Source organism: Spinacia oleracea, chromosome 2 (assembly GCF_020520425.1).
Source record: "Spinacia oleracea cultivar Varoflay chromosome 2, BTI_SOV_V1, whole genome shotgun sequence".
Taxonomy (NCBI): Eukaryota; Viridiplantae; Streptophyta; class Magnoliopsida; order Caryophyllales; family Amaranthaceae; genus Spinacia; species Spinacia oleracea.
The window spans coordinates 48,723,944-48,745,580 of record NC_079488.1 but is presented as its reverse complement, the minus strand read 5'-3'; the positions used below and the strand labels follow the sequence as shown (position 1 = coordinate 48,745,580).

The following is a 21,637-nucleotide window of genomic DNA, read 5'->3' as shown; positions in this document are numbered from 1 at the left end:
TAAATAAAAACCCATTGTCATTGTAAACACAAATTTAACGTCAAAGTTTTGTGTACAATGTTCTAATTAGTGGCATTTATGATATTTTTAATGCATACAGTTATATCCATATTTTGTTGACTATTCAGTTAGACCCCGTTTGGTTCGACCACAAGTATAAGGTATATGTTTGAGTATTAAACCCATGGGTTTATAATCAACGATACATAGATAATCATAACTCATTCCACCTGTTTGGTAAAATAAATTTAGAATTTAATCATACCGATAATATACTCTCCTACTCCTTATTCTTATCTTTTTGTTTTTTACACTTTCCCTTCCTCCTTCTACTTAAAGATGTAAGGAAAAAAAAACTAAATTCAATAAAAATATAAAAGGCATGCATTATATTTTGATATATGGCACCAACTCCACCACCACAATCGCTCGCTTTGCTTCAACTCTAACCATCACATTTTTCTATCACTGGACGAAATTTGATTTTTGGTGGTTGTTTTTTTACAATTGAAGCTACAAATCTAGACTTCAATGTCCAAAATTTCGACGATTAACAATATATCTAGGTATTTTATTCAGAGATATGTTTAGTTAAATTATTTTTCAATATTCTAATTTCGTCATTTTGGGTTCTTACGGGGGTGTTGATGGTGGCGTTAGGTAGCATTGGGGATTTGATGGCGAATCGATAGGGTAATAACTTTGTAGTATAATTTTTATGATATTGATTTTTTGGGTAGCTTGGGCGGCGACGGTGGTGGAGTAACATTAGTTAGGCTGTCATAGTGTTTGTTTGATCGAGTTTGCACTGTCGATTTTATTTTCAGTTAATATAATTCCATATACCCACCTCGCCCTTGAGTATGAGAACTCGATACCATAGGGGTTTTGGAGGTGGGTCCCCAAATTTTAAATTTTATAAAAATAGTTAACCAAACATTAAGTATGAGGTTGGATAATTTCACACTTATTCCAAAATATGCTGAACCAAATACACCCTTAATTTCCATTTGTCCACCTGGGCCAGGCCCAAATTTGTAGCACGGTTTGGAATATAGGCTATCCAAGTGTGAAATACAGAGTTTTGTTTTATCAAAAAAAAAAAAAAAGTGTGAAATACAGAGTAACTGAGATCTTCTTCAACCTATCTTCTTCAACCTAATTTCAGTTTTCTGGCGGAAAAACTTTGATACAATCAGCAAGTTTGCTTGGGAAACGTGAATATTAGATTGAAATCTCGTTTCCCATTCGTTTCAAACACGTCTCCATTTTTCTGAAACGGTTTCGGCGCGCGTTTCCCGGTTTCCCCGTTCCAGGACGTTTCGGAAACGGTAAGTCGTGATTTTTTTGGCGTTTCCGTGCTTTGTAGCTCTATAGTTCTATACCCAGTTTGTAATTGTAGATGAAAATCACATTATCCTTTTTTCAATTTGTTTTTGATTAAATAGTATTTTTTGGGGGTTAATTTGGTGTTGTTTTTAAGGAGGTAGCAGAGTAGAAAAGAGCAATAAATAATAAAGTTTAATTTGATTGAATGAATGAATTCTATAAATTATTTAGGTTTGATTGAATAAGATTTCGAGCTTTAAAAAAAAATTGAATTCTTGAGCTTGAGGAAATGTCATTCCCTGGAATTGATACATTTTTTAAGTGACTGTGATGGGCTAAATATTAGTTTTTGTTACCTATATAGGCACAATGGAGATAGATGAAGAAACTCCTTCTGCTTCAGCTGCTGAACCAACTCCTCCGGGGGCTGATGCTGACATGATGGCTACTTCAGTTCCAGCTACTGCAATCACTGGTCCTGGGAGCCAGTCACTATCTACTATCCCCACATCTGTTGTTCTCCCACCTGCAGGTGTCCCTCCGTCAGTTCCTCCTACAGTTATCCCTTTGTCAGCTCCACCTCCGGTGCTTGTCCCACCAATGGCTCCTTTACCTGCTGTACCTCCTGCAATGCCTAGACCATTAGCTCCTCTACCTGTCCGCCCCCCTGTTACGCAAAATGGTGAGGTAAAGGCAAGTGACACAGACTCTGATGATGATGATCAAGATTCTGATATGGGTGTGGAGGGTTCCTCTGCTGGTTATGAAATCACAGAGGAAAGTCGCCAGGTAAGGGAACGGCAGGAGAAAGCTATGCGTGAGTTCATGATGAAACGGCGTGCTGCTGCTCTAGCTGTTCCCACAAACGATATGTCTGTGCGGACTCGGCTTCGGCGGCTTGGTGAACCTATTACTCTCTTTGGAGAGAGAGAGATGGAAAGACGGGACCGGCTCCGGATGCTTATGGCTAAGCTTGATGCTGAGGGGCAATTGGAAAAGCTGATGAAAGCCCATGAGGAAGAGGAGGAAGCAGCTTCAGCTAAGGATGAGGTTGAAGAAGAAATGCTTCAGTATCCATTTTATACGGAAGGGACCCAAGAATTACTGGATGCTCGTAAGTTTTTAGTTAAGTTCTCTATTGTCAGAGCATCTCAGCGTCTGCAGCGTGCAAGGAGAAAAAGGGATGATCCAGATGAAGATGAGGATGCTGAAATCGATTGGGCTCTTAGACAGGCAGGAACTTTTGTTCTTGATTCCAGTGAGATTGGTGATGACCGCCCACTTTGTGGATGTTCATTTTCAAAAGATGGGAATTCACTTGCTACCTGGTATGTTCTTTAACTCTCTATTTTCTCTCTTAAACTGGTTGCCTGATTAGAGATTGAATGGTTGCAAAGTATTTTTCTTAGCCTTGATACAAGTTGATCATCATATTATCTATTGTTTGTCAAACTACCCATTTGGCCTCATATGCAAGCTGTGAGTCTGTGACCTGACTATGGATGGTATTTATCAATACTTGTTATTACCTGTCTGTTTTGTGCTATGTGATTAAGACTTGAGAAGATTTATCAAGATATATAAGTTTTGTTTTCATCCAAGAAAACTTGTTTCGCTTGCTACATGATAGGTTCTTTAGCTCTCTAATTTCTCTCTTAAACTGGTTGCCTGATTGGATATTGCTATGAATTAGCATAGATCACAGACCATAAATCAAGAGACTAAGGAAGATTTGATTAATAAACTGAAAGTACAAAAAGTAACCGATATTCAAGCATTCGAGAGGCTTGATTTCTCTCCCAATGAGCTCTTAAAAGCTCAACCAAATTACTCCACAATATTCAACATGCCTTCTCTCTCTAATTATCTCTATATATAGTGTAATTTCCTTAGCCCAACTACCTAGCTTATTCCCCAAGCTACTAATTAAGATAATATCTAAATTACCCTCCCTCATAATATCAGTTCATTGTAGATATTGAATGGTTTCAAAGTATTTTACTATTTTTTCTTAGGCTTGATACAAGTTTGGAGTTGTAGGAGTTGATCGTCATATTATCTATTGCTTGTCAAATACCCATTTGGACTTCATATGGAAGCTGTGAGCCTGTGACCAGACTGTGGATGGTATTTATCAATACTTGTTGTTACCTGTCATTCTGTTTTTGCTATGTGATTAAGATTTAAGAGGGTTTACTCAAGCTATAGAATTTTTGTTTTCATACAAGAAAACTTGTTTGAACTTTTTCCCCCTTTCCCCCTTCAATAGTATTCAATTTTTTTCATGTCATTCAGAACTTTCAGTGCGCTTGTTCTCTTTGTTTTTCTTTTACTTCTATATTTTTAGTTTGTTTTGGGGGTGGGGCTGGGAGGTTTTCATTCGGTTGGCTAAAAATAATTATGAAATATCTATGTATTTGTTCTTTCTCTTCCTTTCCGTTATTTTATGTAATAGATTGCAATTACCTGTAATGAGTGCTTGCTGTGTTTCCAATTTACCTTTTCAGCTACAATTTATGCAATATGGTTAAACTTTGATCTTTTCGCTTCAAAATCTCTTCACAAATTTGGCTATAATGTTTAAGAAACGAAAGATACTGCAAAACTGAATTTTTTTTAGTAAGAATCAGAATGTTATGTTTGTTTGTATGTGAAAATGACGGAGAAAGAATCTCCATGGAGAAGATGCATGTTTTGGAAGGGGGAAGAGGACTTTAGCATCTTTTTGCCCTGAAGAGAAGTATTGTAAGTCGGGTAATTGCTGCTTGTCATTTATGAATGAACCAGAATAAGAATTGAAAATATTGAATGCGAGGGAACCGACTGCTATCCATTTGGTTCTGTAGACGTTGAACGTGTGACCATTTAGGTTTCAGATGATCTACTGTGATGAGTTGGGTAATAGAGTTTTTAGGAAGTCAGAAAAGTAAAGTTTTCTTTGCATGTTTTCTGGACATAATTCTGCGAGGGCTTGTTTTATTTTTGCCAGGGTGCTGATGGAAAGGTAATCAGGTCAAATTAAAATTAGATAAATTTCTTTGTCCAACTTGATTTATAAATTATGAGAGTTAGATTGACAATTGAGCTGACTAATCTGTTGTATCTGTCAAGATATGGAGAGCATGGTGCTTAACTGTGCATTCAATTAGCCAGGATTGCGGGGCCATTGCCCTAAATTATGAGACTGGTTTCTCATTTTTGAAGGCGAGTACTAATGGTCTGTTTATTGCTTGTTTTGTTTCTTTAGCTCTGTTAGCGGGGTTGCCAAGATATGGAGTATGCCTGAGGTGAAGAAGGTCTCTGCCTTGAAGGGACACACTGTGCATGCTACTGATGTTGCATTTTCTCCTGTAAGTGACAATGTAGCAACTGCCTCAGCTGATCGTACTGCAAAGTTGTGGAACACAGATGGCACTTTATTGAGAACATTTGAAGGTCATTTAGACCGCCTAGCTCGTATTGCCTTCCATCCATCTGGGAAGTACTTGGGCACTACAAGTTTTGACAAAACTTGGCGTTTGTGGGATATCGAAAGTGGTGCTGAGTTGCTTCTTCAAGAAGGCCATAGCAGGAGTGTTTATGCCATATCTTTCCATCCGGATGGATCATTGGTAGCATCATGTGGACTGGATTCTCTTACACGTGTCTGGGATCTTCGAACAGGGAGAAGTATTCTTGCTTTGGAAGGCCACATCAAACCTGTAAATTTCTTCTCTTGTCATTAACATTTATTTTTGTGATACTAACTCTGATTGTTGACTCATGTTTTGTCTTTTTCCTCTCAGGTTTATGGAGTTGATTTCTCTCCTAATGGCTATCATTTGGCCACTGGTTCTGAGGATAACACTTGTCGGATTTGGGACTTGAGAAAGAAAAAGTCATTGTACATAATTCCTGCCCATTCAAAGCTTATTTCACAGGTCAAATTTGAGCCTCAGGAGGGATATTATTTGGTCACTGCTTCATATGATACAACTGTTAAGGTATGAGACTTGGCACTCAATTGCTCTCAGTAGTCTGTTTTGTCAAGTTACAAGGAGTGTTTTGTCTCATTTTGCCCTATTTCATCAGGTATGGTCATCTCGAGACTTCAAGCTTATCAGGACATTGTCAGGACATGAAGCAAGAGTTACATCCTTAGATGTCACAGGAGGTAAGATCTTTTCTCTTGGTAAACTGTTAGTAAAAGTGATGCGTGCAAAATGGGAACTTATAGCAGCATCTCATTACAAGTTTATAACTGTCACCTTGGGATGGAATCATGGTAAAGTTTATGGAAGTTACCACTCAAAAACTGAATTTGATTAAAATACGAGTGAATGCAATTTGTCCCTTAAAATCTAAGGGGGCGTTTGGTTCACACAGGGTAAAGGGAACCGAAGAAAGGGAAAGGGGAGGAATAGAAATGAAACCCTTTGATATAAAATATTGTATGGGTAACCTATCTCTAAGAGCTCACCTTCTCTCACTAAGTCTCACTCGAGCAACAAATCTGAAATTTGACTACCTAAACAACCAAAATCCGCCGGGAAAACAGTAAATCCTGCCACCCTTCCGATCTGTTGCCCCCCCCCCCCCCTCCCCTCGCACCGCCTTCTTCTTCTATCTCTTTCTTCTCTAAAGAGGCCAAATTTGGTGTTTTAAAGGTCAATTTTTACCATTTAAAGACATACTACTGAGAGCAATTGAGTGCCAAGTAATTAACAATAAGAAAAGGTATTTTGCACTATTCATTCTTGTAAATTGATTTTTTTCCCGAAATCTTAGGGTTTGTTGTTGGGTTTTCAGGTGAGATACAGGGGTGTAGGTGGTTTGTGTGTGGCTTGAGGGTGGTTTGTGTGTGGCTTGAGGGTGGTTTTGTGGTAGTTTCGAGTGGTTTATGCCTTTATGGTGATTTTGAGTGGTTTCGGGATGGTTTCATGGTGGTAGGGGCAGTTTACGGTGTTGGGAGGGTGGTTTCGGGGGTATAGCTGGTGGTCTGGGAGGTGGACAATGGTGGGTGGTGGGTCGATGGTGGTAAGGTGGTTCCAGGTGGGTGTTGCTGCGGTGGATACACGGTGAGTGGGTTGACTGGTGAGGGTGTTGCAGGTGGTGGATGGTGTTCCATGGTTGGTCCAGGGTGTTGCAGGTGGTGGATGGTGTTCCATGGTTGGTCCAGGGTGTTGCAGGTGGTGGATGGTGTTCCATGGTTGGTCCAGGGTGTTGAAGGAAAGGGAATGGAAAAACCTGGGGGGTAGGGTATCAATGTAGAGGCCTTTAGGGGTAAGTGAAAAAGAAAAAGAGGTAAAGGACTAAAAGGGAATGACAAACAATAACAAAGGGAATCATCCAAGTTGATTCTCTTACCCATACATGAATACCAAACGACCCCTAACCCCTAACTGTGTTGATCATGGAATGGTTTGAAGATCATAAGCAGTTTTATATGTACGCACCTATGATTCTATGAGTGTCTGAGTTTGGTGATCGTACCAGTAGGTCTCAGAATCAAAAGTGTTAAATTAAACCTCATGAATGATTAAGCTGATTCTGAACACGTAGAGACCTTATTAACTTAGGACAGTAATATTTCTGATATAACTGGTTTTTGTGTTGATCTTCTCTTCTAAACTTGATATAGTTGAATAATATGTCTAAGCTATGCTGTGATAATCAGCTTATACGTGTTGTCTTAATTTGGAACCTTTTTAACGACTAGCTGAGTTATACTAGTACTCGGGCACTATCACATTGAATAATGATTAAGAAGTGGGATCGTTTTATCCCATAATGCAGTTAATCTTGCTTATTTATGTATTTTAGTAGAATTTGGTATTTCAAGTACGTGTTGTTTCTTAGAGGATATATGTTTTGCTTGCACTTTATATCTTGATTTGCTTGGCAGATGGGCAGTGCATCGCTACAGTTGGGCACGATCGGACGATCAAGCTCTGGTCGAGCAGTGTCCCTTCTGAAGAGAAGTCGATGGACTTGGACTGAGGCAATTTTGTACTGTTCTAACTGACCTGATAACTGACAGTGGGTTGTAACCGTTGTATTGGGTGATTGTCTTTAGCTGTTTTTATGAAATGTTAAATCAGTTATCTATTAGCGATTAGTTTTACAGTAGGTAATGAAATTACATGTAAGGATATGAGTATAATTTCACTGGTTATTTAGTACTCCCTTCGTCCCTTAATACTTGCACCGCTTTCCTTTTTAGGCCGTCCCTTAATACTTGCACCGCTTCTATAAATGAAAATTCATACCAATATTATATTATTTCTCACAATTACTTACTAACCCCACCTACACCCATATTCCCTACAAAAAATCATTTAAAAATTCACACTTCCATTCACCACTCTCCACCTCTTACGCATTTCCCACTAACTATATTAAAAAATATCTCACTATCAACTAACATCCATTAAATTAATAAGTCAATTCAAATGTCTTAAACTCCGCACCGGCCAAACCGGTGCGAGTATTAAGGGACGGAGGAAGTAGTCTTTTACCTACTTAACATAAAATTATATTGGTTGGGTTGGGGGTGGGGGGGGGGGGGGGGTGGGTGGGTGATGTTAAAACTGTTAATGGTACATGATATACCGATTGATGTGTGATTTTGGTATGCATTTGTAAAATTAATTTCAATTAGGAACTGGACTGAATGTTTCTTTGCAGTCCTAGGGGTACTGATAAACATTCAATACATTTAAGATCGAATCAAGAAAAAAAAAATTAAACTGCTCAATTATAATTATCTGATAATTGCAAATAATATTTTACAAACGGGGAAGAGATGAAGAGCGTGTCAATTACAGTACTTGTTTGCTGTTCGTCTCTTCCCCATTTGTGAAGAATTATTTGCTATTCTTCACCAGAATCACCAATTAACTTTTCCACTTCCTGTCAAAAAAAAAAAAAAAAAAACCTTTTCCACTTCACCATCTTTGTTTTTTGTTTAACATATACTTAGTATAATAAATTAAAATCTGCTAGAACTATCTTTTGTTAGTACCTGCAAACGGAGAATGCATGTCACTCGAATATATAGATTTTATGTAATGGGGAATGCATGTCACTCGGAATGTATGATTGAATTTCCTCCCCTTCATCTGCTGCTCGTAGCAGTGCTGTCAAATTTAGAGGATTTTTCAATCTATTACAGAGTATTTTTTGTGTCGGATCCAGAAATTATAGGTAGAGGGATCACCATTTAAAAATTAATGACACTCTTTAACTAAAATTATGTATTTCTTTTTTTAAAAAAGTAATGATAATTTAAAGTTTTTTTTGTCAACCTCCACCACTGCGGCCAACCCAGCATATTGCGACTGGTCACCATCGGACCAAACTGCTAAAAGCCTAAACTAGTCCCACAAAACTTAGATTTAAATAAGATACCTGAAGAATTAGGTCCTGTTCTTGTGAACTTTGTTTGGTTGAACTGAACTGAATGATAAATAATAAAATAATAAATAGTTAATAGTTTTTTTTTTTTTTTTTTTTTTTTTTTGACATAGGCTTAAATTTGCATAAAACTTAAAAACATGATTACAACCTATAACTAAAAGCTACCAAAACATTACACTGGGCTTTAGTAGCTATTATACAAAAAATAATTAACACAACTAAATTAGTTGCTTCTCCTTGTATTCCCTGGTTGCTCAAAACCAGTGGTTGATTTCCACATTTGGTTGTCATTTCTTCGCCGAGGACAGACCCGAAGCTGGAATGGTAGACTGTAGGAGAGATCTCTGGAAACCTGTGACACTTGACAGACAAGAAAAGAAGGGGAAGAAAAGGACCTTCACGAGTTGGTTGAGACAACATTGTAAGCGAAACACTTTGCTCACAAAAAAGAGTCATTACCCATGACTCAGAAAGCATGCTATGAACCCTCAAAAATTGAGGAGCAGCGTTTAAATAAAGGATTTTGAAAGCGACCAGAATAAATCTAACCGCTAACCTAAAATGAGAATTAATTGAAATATTAACTCTCAAGAACCAACTAACAACCAAACCCCATGAACAACAAGCCCTACTTCCACACAAACCTCCTTCCCTTAACCAGATTAACACCAATGCCAAGACCACTAACCAAAGACGCACTTCACCAAAACTTAAACACCCTAATTTGGTACAGGAGAGGACACTTATTGAAGGAAATAATGCCCTTGGTCCAAGTATGCATTCAATGTTAAGTCTAATAAATGCGGTTCAGTATTAATTAACAAGTTAATAATTCAGTGATATCAAGTGAGCTGAATGCCTAGCTAGAGGCCGCTTCAGTTCAAGTGGAATTAATGATATTAATCCACAGCTTACTCTTGACTGAACCCGTAGGGTCACACAAATAGTACGTAAACGGATCAAGTGTTTGATGGCATTAAATACTCCATCTATGGATATTCGGAATCGACGGATCTTGGTTTCAGTGGGAGCTGAGATCGTCACAGGCAAGAAATGAATACTCCGGAAACGATGATATTGCCGGAAACGGAAATATGGATCGTATCGGAAATATAAATATTATCCAAGTCGTAGATGTTGCCGGAAACGGAAACATGGTACGTATCGGAAAATATTATCGGAAATGGAAATATTGCCGGAATCAGAAATATTGCCGGAAACGGAAATATTGTCAGAATCGGAAATATTATCGGAATCGGAAAATAATTCCGGAAACGGAAATATTAAATATTTGTTCGAAACGGAAATTAATTCCGGAATCGGAAATATTAAATATTATTCGTATCGGAAATAAATCCCGGAATCGGGAATTTAATCGGAAGCGCGTCGTACGAATTAGCATCGGACGATACTTGCTAGACGAAGGCCCAGCACGAAGCCAGGCCTACGATCAGCAAGCCCAAGCGCCCAAAAACACGCTACAAAGCCACGCCCGGTCCAGCGTAAGGCCAGGCCCAACAATGGCCTTGGCGCGCGCGCGGGGCTGCGACGAGTGGGCTGGCGCTGTGCGTGGGCCGCAAGGCCTGCGTGCGGTGCTAGCGTATCACTCGAAGTGTGTTACTCGAATCCTAAGGCTACCGGGATTTGTCATATGATTAAATCTAATCCTAAAAGATTTAGTTTATTTAATTAGAGTCCTAGTAGGATTATAATTAAATAAATTAGTATCCTAATAGGATTCCAAACCCTTTTCCATAACCCTATAAATAGGTACCTAGGGTCACATATTTACATCGAGTATTCAAGTATTCAAAGTGATTTTTGAGAGCAAAATTTAGTCATACAATAGCCTATAAGTGCCGAAAATTCTAAGTACGTTAAGGGCAATCCTAGTTGGTCAAGCTTAAGGCGGATCCGGACGTGCTGTGGACTATCTACGGAGGGACGACACTTGGAGTCCTAAAGACTTGTTCTTGTTCGGTTCGGGCGCAGTTAGGGAAGGCACGCAACAAAGAGTATGCATCTAAACTATGCTAAATGATTATGTGTAAATAATATGCTTTCCTGGATTTATGGTTTTTCCGCATGATTTATGAATTGTCATATGTATCATAACCTAACACTTATTCTCCTCACCTTCATCCTCCTGCAATCTATTTCCACCCCTACTGCTTCCTTAAAGCATCCCCACAACGACCATAACCAAAAACCATAATTACCAAAAATCATAACTACCACAGGGAATTTGCTAACCAGTTCAAAGAGACACCAACAAACTAATTTCATCAAAATAAACAAAACAACCCAAAAGTTACTTAACATACTAAAACCAGAGAAAGCCATAAACAACAAGGCAAGGACTACAAAGGACACGAATTTGGCCAAAACCTACTCCTACTCCTAATCTTTACCTTTACCGTCAAGATCGGTGTTATCCGACACTACAAGACGGCGGCGACAAGGAATAATTTGAAGTTAAAGCCAAAGGGATACGAAAAATGGGCAAAACCTACTCCTAATCTTTACCTTTACCGTCTAGATCGGCATTTTCCGACACTACAAGACGGCGGCGACACGGAATAATTTAAAGTTAAACCAAAGATCCCTAGAAATTCGAATCAACACCTTAAACTAGCAATTCCTAATCCAAAATAGAAACCCTAACCCTAAAATTTTACCTTTTACCGACGAGATTATCGGCGGCGGCGTTTAGGATAGATCTGAATTAGGTGATGGTGGTTGAAAATCCGAACAAGCAATCCTTCCCAAAACACACGATGGCTAGCTCTTTACCGGTTGAATTGAACACTAATTACACTAAGATCCGACGAGAAGAGTAGCAAACTAAGAGGAGGTAGAAGCAATCGTCGGCGGAAAGCTTGGCTCCGTCTTCCTCTTCTCTCCCGGAGAAACCACCGCAAACAAGAGGAATCAAGCGATGGGTTTGATCGGTTGCTAAGGCAGGCTCGCCGGCGACCTTAAACTCCGGCCACCAACGAGCCTGCGATGGCGGCGGCTAGGGTTTGAAGTTTTTTTGGGTTTCCTTCTTTGAAAGGAAAGATAGAGAGAGAAAGGGTTGAGACAATTACAGTCAAAGATTGTCGTCTTAAAAAATAGTTAATAGTTAATAATTAATAATTAATAATTAATAAATAATAATTAATAATTAATAATTAATAATTAATAATTAATAATTAATAATTAATAATTAATAATTAATAATAATTAATAATACTCATAATAATAAATAATAACTACAATAATCATATTTATTTATTAATAACAATAATTACATATAATATTAATATAATAATAGTAATATTTAAGTAATAATAACGATAATAATAATTTATATATATACTCCGTATATAAGTAATAATTGTCAATTTTAATTGCAATATCAAGAATAAAAATAACTACAAAGAAAGATGAATTCGTTATTTTGAACTGAATTGAATTGAACTGAATGAAGTTGAACTGAACCGAACTGAACTGAACTGAACTGAATGGAGCTGAACTGAACTGAACTGAACTGAACTGAACTAAACTGAATGGAACTGCAATAAAGTCCAAAAGAACAGGGCCTTAATTCTGACATTTTAAGTTGATATCTTTGGACGATGTTCTTTTATTAGTCTCACCTATGAGGATTTTTTTTAAAATTATTATTATTATTATTATAATAATCCAACCTTTTAGGTTTATCTTCATATGGATCCTTTGTGGTAAGTTTACCATCATGTAGCCTTTTTTTTCATTTTCTTTTTACTCCCTCCGTCTTAGATTAGTTGTTACACTTTTTTTTTCCGTTCGTCCCAGATTAGTTGTTACACTTCTAAATTAAGAATGACCCCACATTTATTATATTGTCTCTCTCTTCCCACTAAATTTATCTTTTTGTCCCCACACCCTCTCTCATTAAATTAAAAAATACCCCACTAACTCCTATCACGTCTACTTTTTCAATAAAATAACAATTGATAACCAAACAACTACTTATCACCTAAAACTTTGTGCAAAAATAAGTGCAACGAGTAATTTGTAATGGATGGAGTACTTTTTAATTTGCCTCCCCTCACCTTCATCTTCTCTCTCCCCCATCTTCTATCTCCAACCACCATCAATATAACACCCTCACCCTCATCTTCCCACCTCCATCGTCATCTTCATCTCCACGACTCCATCTCCAACCACCAAGGAATATGGTTGAGTGGGTTCATTGAATAAATGATCAACAAATGAAAAAAAAAGTATAGGATTCATTAAGAAAAATTAAATTAAGGTACTCATCATGATTAAAGAGTGAAACAACACCAGAGTACTTTCACGGCTAACACACTGCAACCGCTAATGAGTGGATTACTCTTTTACCATCCTTTTCTACATATATTATTTTCCCAAACTATTTAGAGCGATTTCCGGCAATAATGCTAGAAGACGCTAAAATTCCAAAAATACGCACCATGTTTTATTGGTTCTCATATTATCGTCCACGGCAGCAAACAACCCGGTCTAAAATTTTATTTATCATTCAGCATTAAACCGCTAACTGAAATAGCCGTTTAAATAGGTAAACCGCTATTTCAGTTGGCCGTTTATCTTTTTGAGGAACCTTCATTTGACTTGGGGGTTTACTTTACCCCCCCCCCCAAAAAAAACTTCAATTCTCAAACCCATCTTATAATGAGAACCTTTGATAACCGTTGGATTAAAACAAAACGGACAGTTGAGATTAAATCTCGCGAATTTGGTTGCGCGGTTACCCCTCCTTCGGTTTCCTTCTGGTTCATCAAAATTTCGTCAACAATTGCCCAAAGTCGATCTCCAATACGCATTTTCTCTCTCCAATTCTTCAAATTGTTATGAGATTGTTTAGCTTCTGACTCGAATCTACAAATCGATTTCAAAATCGGACTCTACATTGTATCATTTGGTGAATTTTCTGCCAATTTTCTCAAATTTAAAGGTAAACATTCGAATTTTGTTTGATTTATATGTATTTGATTTCTTAAATTTTGATTGCGAACTAAATTTGAGCCTAGATTAGGTATTAAAATTTCGTTTCTTAAATTTTGTTCCAATTTTGAAGGTTGATACGAACAATTTTGATTTGTCATAGTTGAATTAGTCAAGATTGTTGTTTAATTTCGTGATCCCATTCCAAATTTCTCAAATATAGAGGTAAATGCTGCCAATTTAGTTCAATTAGATTTTTAGGTTTTTAATTAATTCAATTTTCATTGCTAATTTTAACAAATAGAAATTAATGCTTGCTTTATTCTTCTTCATTCAGACTGTCCTGCACTCGTTATATTCGCAGGTGTATGATGAAACAATGAAGCATGTTTTCCCACTGATATTCTTAAAGACAAAAGCAACATGTTTTGCATGTGGTTAAACATCTTGTTAAGTGTGCAGACTGTTTAGGGGTTAGGGTGTTGTGATTGGTATGTGAATCGGTTAGCTTGATTAATAATGTGTTAAAGTAAATAAAATTTAACAAAAGTAAACTTAATCTCTCTTGAAGTAAACTAAATATCCAGATGATAAAGCCTTTTATTAGTGTTTGTTGTGTTTTGTGTGGATGGTTTTCCCTCTTGTACTTACATGTCATACTTTGTTGTTATCTCTGTTTGCTTGTTTGTTGCTTTTTGTGTGGATGATAACTAAAAGTAACTAAACATAAGCAAAAGTAAACGAAATCTCTTCTAGAGTAAACTAAGTCTCTACAGAATTAGACGAATTCTATTGTTTCAGTGATGGTTACTTAAGCATCATTCTGTCTGGTGCTTCAATTTTGCTGTCATTGTCTGACCGACGACCTCTTTTTGAGGTGTGACAAGTCATTTTGTTATCATATATTACTCTCTTTCTCTCTTCATCAAGTATGTAGGTTGTCTGGTGTGGAGTTTCTCGTAGTTTTTTTCCTCTTATTTTAAAAAGTAGATTGAAATCTGGTAAAAGTAAACCAATTAATCTGAAAAGTAAATCAATTAATCTGAAAAGTCAATTCGTGAAACAAGTTGGAAATTCATAAAACCCTTGATTCAATTTAAAAGTAGACTGAAAAGTTGGGGTAGATTGATTTCATTTTAATGTAGATGTTGTTTTGTTTAAAGTAAATGAGATATTTTATACGTTTTTTTTATGTTTCTTCTTCTACTATCAATATTGTTTCTTCTTATATCATAGCTATTTAAATATGTGTCTGTTTTTTGAGATATTAACCCGGTTTTTTTAACGAATTTTAGTGCTTTTATAGAATGTTGAGTGACATTATTTACTGCAAATAACTGATGGCATAAGCTAAGCATAAATAGGAGGAAGCAAAAAGGAATTTTGTAAACCAAAATTGTGCAAAAGTAAACAAAATTGCTGTAAAAGTAAACTAAATAACTTGAAAAATGTTGAAAGACGGATGTAACGGTTTTTGACGGTTGCTCTGCCTGTTTCTACTCTTTTCTGTTTAGTGTAAGAAAAATCTTTGTAGATGAGTGGGCACATATTAGCCTGACCCAAGACCTTAAAGTATGGCTGAGTTCCAGTAGAATGAAGTGCAAGAAAGAGAAATCGTATAAGCGTTTCCCATAAATGGCATATCTTTAGGTTGGGATGCATCGTGGACTGACGGTGTTCATGTTGATCTGTGATCTTTTGGTGCAGCAGTCTGATCTGAATTGGGTAATCTTGTCTGCTGGTTTGAGTCTTGCAGTAGTTGTGTTTGGTTTAGAGGAATTGCCTGGTGTGTAGAGCTTTGGTTATCATATTTCACTTTCATGTATCTTTTTATTTATCTGACTCCAAAGTAAAGCAAAAAATGGAAAAGATAAATAGAAATTATCCAAAAGTAAACAATATATGGGCAGGTTCTGGTTGGTGGGGGTATTTTGTTAGTAGATCAATGTACTTAAACCTATTAGCTCAAATGGTAGAGCAGTATGCAGAAGTATAGGGATGTAGGTTCGATTCCTACATATATAGGTTATCTCTAAAGGTAATTTAAAAAAAAACTCAAAAGTAAATACAAGAAACTCCAAAGTAAAAAAAGAAATTTAAAAGTAAACAAAACAATCTTACTTCCTACATATATAGGTTATCTCTAAAGGTAATTTAAAAAAAAAACTCAAAAGTAAATACAAGAAACTCCAAAGTAAAAAAAGAAATTTAAAAGTAAACAAAACAATCTTATAATATATTAGCCTTATACAAGAGTCACTTCCACAGGAGGTGGAGCTACTGGTGGAGGCGCTGCTACAGGAGGTTCTACTACTGGTGCAGGTACTGGTGGAGATGGAGCTGTGGCACATGGAACCCACCCTGGTTTAATATTTTTCATGCATGATATCCTTGGAGGATCTAATCTAACCGCCAAAGAAATCGTTGGTGTTGTAACCAACTCTGTTGTAAGTGTGCAAGTCCCGTTTGCTAAACCCAATGGTGCAATCATCCCTAACAACAATGTCCCCTTGCTCACCGGACTTGGTGGTGTCAACTCTAATGCAACACCGAACAATGGTAACAACTACGTGGGAGGGAATGGATTCCCAGTTGTTAATGGAGCCCAGCTCTTTCAGGAACAAGCCTGCAACAACTAATGTTTTGAACTATGATAGCAGTTGATGATGAACTCACTGAAGGTCATGCGCTCAAATCAGGTATGGTAGTAGCCGCTGATAGAAAAAGGTTTTGGTGAAGGTTATAGCAGGTCATACAGACCTTCTGCACAGACAATACTTGTTCTAGTCCTGGTTTTCAGAAAATGAAATCTACAATAATCAGTTCACATGATCAAACACAGGATCATGATTGGGAGAAAAAGGCCATTGCAAAGCGCCAGGTCATAGCATAGTCCTAGTAAAGCTAAGTAACAGAAAAAAATTCCGTGGTTCCTCAATCTATTCCAGCAATCAAAAGAAAACAAAGCAACTGCCACTTGTATAAAAAGAAACAACTAGTGGCAAAATGGTAACAGAGTACTGTCTCCCAGAATCCCTATCACCAAGCCTTGTGAAAGGCAAGGACGTTCTCTGTATGCGTGGCATCAATGACCAAACTGAAAAGGGCTTATTAGTAAAATCAGCAGGAGGAGCTGGGATGATACTACTTAACACTCCCAGTTACGGGGAAGAGCTTGTGGCCGACCCTCGTGTTCTACCATCCACCCTGTTAGGAGCTTCAGCTTCCAAGGCCATCAAAAGTTACCTGACACGAGACCAAAATTTAACAGCTCAATTTCATTTTATGGTACGCCATATGGAGATAGATCTTCGATGGTGGCTGCCTTCTCGTCCAGAGGCCTAAACCTGTGGATCCCCACATCGTGAAGCATGGTATATATAAACTTAAAAGTAGACAATATATAAAATTATACGATTCCGACCATTATTGACTAAACTGCCGAAAATCCTGCGAACATATAATTAAATAATCGCACGAATTTGCAATTAATTACCATCAACGAAATTAACCACCCCTTTAATTCATTGCAAATTTATAAACTTTAACCATGTTAACTATAATTTATTATGGAATTAATTAGAGGCTCGTGATACCACTGTTAGGTTATGACAAATATAAAGCATATATTTCATGCGGAAAAACCATTAAGCCAGGAATCCAAATTAATTGCCACATAGTCAATTAGCATAATCTAAGATACATACATGTGACGCGTTGATAGGTATATTTTCCGTCGTTGATAGAAAACAACCTATGAAAACAATATTTATAAAACCACTCAACTACCGGCTAGATGTAAGCAAAGGGATCGTCCCAAAGAAACGGTGGTTAATGAGTTTTAAAGTCAATCTAGTTCGAACAAGGATTTGGTTTTGAATTGTCACTTTTAAGAATCTAAAAACGAAGAATTATGCTAAATTGAATCAAGAAAGGGAAACGTTAGGGAGTTGGGGATAGGCTAGGGAAACCGGGGGAAATGATTTCAACTATCTAGCAATGGTGATCATGCAACGAAATGGTGATTAGGAAAATGGCATCTAAAGACGAACCCGCCACCTCTCGGATAGGGAACGCTAAGCGTCTAATCCACGGAAGAGCTTTCGCCTAATCCCAGATTAAACTAACTAGCATATAATAGGCACCGCCATTTGATCACACAAGATAGGCCCACAATCTCTCGCCAAACCTATCCTATGGTTCCACGTGACTCTAATCGAATAGCATTTGCAACTACCACTCAACTAGCATGGATATCCTATCATCAAATCATATTTAATCACATGAATCAACCAACAATCAATCAACAATTTCCCCTAATTAAGCCCCTAGATTCTCCCCTTACCCTAACCTAATTCTACTCACTAGTCATTCCAGAAATCAAGAAATCCATTAAGAATAAGCTAGCAAGCATGATATTGAAGGAGTAGGAGAAGAGAATTAAGAGTTCAATTGCACAATCAAATCACAAATTGAAAATCAAAGTAACTTCAATCAATGAAATCAAGAATTCAAGAAATTATAGAATTGAAGAACAATTAACAACAAAGCAAGAGCAAGAATTAAGAAACTAAGAATTAAATTGCAAAATTGAAGAAGAGTTAAGAAGGATTACAAATTGAAGCTTGAATGGAGGAGAGTTTCTCTCTCTAGAATTGCTGAAAATCTACTTTTGGAATCTCTAATTGTCAACTAAAATTCTCCTCTCACAAAATAAATCGAAAAATCTATTTATAAGTTTCCTCAAATAGAAGCCAAAGTTCGAAAAATAGCAGCCCGCGCAGCGATTCAGTCGCACGTACCCACTGTGCGACCGAACATAAATGACTTTGTTCGACCAAATGCGGTCCTGTGCGAGCGAAGACAGCGAAGATCATTTCCTTCGTCCTGTGCGACCGAACGTAAAATCCTGTTCGTTCGAATGGGATTTCTTTGGCTCAAGTCTCCTTTGCAGCTCTATTCGATCGAACAAGAAGAACTAATCGGGCGCACAACTTTTGTGCGGTCGAACAAAAAAAGCTGTGCGGTCGAACAAATGTTGTGCTGTCGAACATAAGGCTTTGTGCGGTCGTTTTCCAACTTTGGGACATTCTGTCTCAGAAATCCATTCTGTGCGACCGAACAACAGAGGGCATTCGATCGCACAAAATCGGAAATTCCTTAAGTCCATTTGCACTGCTCTATTCGGGCGCACAAAACGCCACTCGACCGCACAAGCCCTATTTTGGCTCAAATCTACTTGATTTCCATCATTTTTCATCAAGATCACCTATAAGGCACAAGATGGAACAAAACTTATAAATCTCACACAAAAAGCTATAAAAACTATAAAAAATCATAAAAACTAACATAAAATCCTAGGCTAAGAGCGACATAAATGTCGCTTATCAAACTCCCCCAAGCTAAGCGTTTGCTAGTCTCTAGCAAACTAAACTCAACTAAGGAAGAATGAGCAACTAATCAGATTCTAAAAATTTACCAAAATCAAAATCTAGCAAAACTAATCAAGGCAAGACTAAAATGGAAAACACAAACCAAGAAAAGAAAGAAAGAAAAGAAGAAAAGAAATTAAACTACAAAATTCAAGATGGGCTTTATTATGGAACAAGTATAGAAGAACACTAATATTACTAATCAAATAAATGAGTACACGCTAACTAATGTCCTAAACCGAGTGAAATATTCGAGCATCAAGCAAAGTGAACTAAGGGCAAGCACTAATCAATCCCCCTACATCCGGGCATACCACGTCAAATCTCTAGATCTTATCCACCCTTGAGAATAGCGTCACAAAACACCGCGAAGGCGCCAGAAAATCAATATTAGGCTACCCGACATCTTAGCATGACAACCTTGTTCCTTAAGCTTGACCAAATCCTCCCTCCACCGACAATGACTCATCTCTAAAGGGTCAAGAGGGTTTTTAGGGCGTAACGTAGGCTAGGGGTAAGGCGCGAAACAAATTTGGCCATTTGGTGCTCATACCTAAAGTGAAGCGCAATGATAGAACTAAACTCAAGCATTTTGAACCAAACACAAACTCGTACCACTTATTTGGGGTACCCCCAAGCTTATTCAACAACAATTCTAAACTACAACTCTTTTTTGCGTTTTTTCCTTGATTTGATTTTCCTCTTTTTTTTGTGTGTTTCAAATGAAACTTTTCATGCCTTGTTTTTTCTCTATTTTTGGCTTTTTCAAAACTTTACTCTTTTTTTTTTGCTTTTGCAACAATTATTCACTATATACAACATTCTTCCAAAACTTTGCCATTCATACCAAACAACATTCATTCCTAAACTTTGCATAATTACTCCAAAACAACAAGCATCATAACTCTAAGCTTCACTATCACTTCTAAGGGTGAAAACAAAACAAAGGCTATTAAGCTTGTAATGTGCTCATAAGAAATGAAGGGTCAAGGCTCAAATGGCTAGCAAAGGGGCAAATGCAAACAAAAACATATGAGAAAAATAAGAAAATGGAGTCCTAAACTAAAAAGAAAAGTAGTCACCGAAAGAAATGCCTCTATCGTCCCATAAAGTAGTTCGGTCGCGGTCTCGGGAAGGAAATGGTCAAACTCGGGAGATAAGAAAGTCAATGTTAAGGATCCATGCCACTCAATATATGAAAATGTGTTTGGGCTTATTTTTGAGCATGAACCTCACAAGGGAGCAAATACCATTCTCTCCGGCTTCAAATCACTAGAGAAATCGACACCATCTTACCACAAGCCAAGAGTTCATGACGCATGCTACCCATAGTTCAACCAACTTTCTTGACACCAAACCCTAGACTCGACCCAAGACATTAAGGACCGTGTAAAAATCTACCAATTAGGAATAAAAGCATTCTAATCTACAAGTTCTAATTTTATATGCCCCAATCAAGAATATTGCCTAAGAAAACCTAGAAAAACTTGCCTTGACGAAAAGGAAATCAACACAAAAGATAAAGGAAGAAAATAAGAAAACACACCAAAAAGGGAAACAAAAAGAAACAAACAAGACAAACAAAAAGAAAAGAAACTAAAATCAAACTAAATCAATCTAAAAACAAAGAAACAAGCACATAATGGTATGATTCATAGCAATGAGCATCAACAAGTAGCCAACCACACAACAAAACTCCCCCCAAGCTAGAATTAGGCCATGTCCTCACGGCCTAAAACCAAGCAAGGAGGGGCACAACTACCCATCCAACCAAATGCCCCAACATGATGTATGCCCGTCCCCCAAAGTATGCAATAGAGTTAGAAGGATGTTATCAGAATTGTCGTGGGAGCAAGTTCCACAAAGAGCCGTTAAAACCCGAACAAACTCACCAAAATAAAGACGGGTAAGGAAAAAGGTGAAAAGTGTGAACCCACCGCAATGAAACATACCAAAACAATGCATTGAAGCCGCGGGGTGCCTCCCGGGAGCGCTCGTTTAACGTCATTAGCTTGACGAATCCCCCCCCCCCCCCCAAATTCATGGGGGGTCCTTGAGATCTAAGGAAGCAAAAGATCCAATAGAGTCTCCCAAGAAATAGTGTTTGAGCCGATGCCCATTCACTTTGAAGGATCCGGAATCATCATTCCGAATCTCGATTGCACCATGGGGGAAAACCCGAACAACATCGAACGGACCGCTCCACCGGGACTTTAGTTTTCCCGGGAACAACTTCAAACGAGAGTTATAAAGGAGGACCTTCTCCCCCTCCTTGAACTCTCTCTTCTCAATCTTGGCGTCATGATATTATTTAGAACGCGCCTTGTAGATGCTTGCTGAGTCATAGGCATTCATGCGGAGTTCTTCTAACTCATGGAGATCGAGCAAGCGCCGCTCACCCGCACTAGTGAGCTCAAAATTCAAAGTTTTGATGGCCCACATGGCCTTGTGCTCAAGCTCCACCGGCAAGTGGAAATTCTTGCCATAAACAAGTTTGTAGGGAGTCATCCCAATTGGCGTCT

General features: G+C 37.7%; 1 protein-coding gene across 2 annotated transcripts; it reads left to right on the top strand.

Moving 5' to 3' along the window:
• The first annotated feature begins 1,090 nt into the window (after positions 1-1,090).
• On the top strand, positions 1,091-7,490 carry LOC110775559 (U4/U6 small nuclear ribonucleoprotein PRP4-like protein). 2 transcript variants are annotated; one of them, XM_056836770.1, is made up of 6 exons: positions 1,091-1,331; positions 1,694-2,657; positions 4,577-5,030; positions 5,115-5,312; positions 5,401-5,482; positions 6,118-7,490. In XM_056836770.1, the coding sequence occupies exons 2-6, from the start codon at positions 1,699-1,701 to the stop codon at positions 6,297-6,299; spliced, it is 1,875 nt and encodes a 624-aa protein (XP_056692748.1). In that variant the 5' UTR covers positions 1,091-1,331; positions 1,694-1,698; the 3' UTR covers positions 6,300-7,490. The 2 variants fall into 2 exon arrangements, with proteins under 2 accessions (XP_056692748.1, XP_056692749.1); XM_056836771.1 differs by having other exon boundaries at positions 1,092-1,331; positions 7,214-7,490.
• The last annotated feature ends 14,147 nt before the right edge of the window (positions 7,491-21,637 follow it).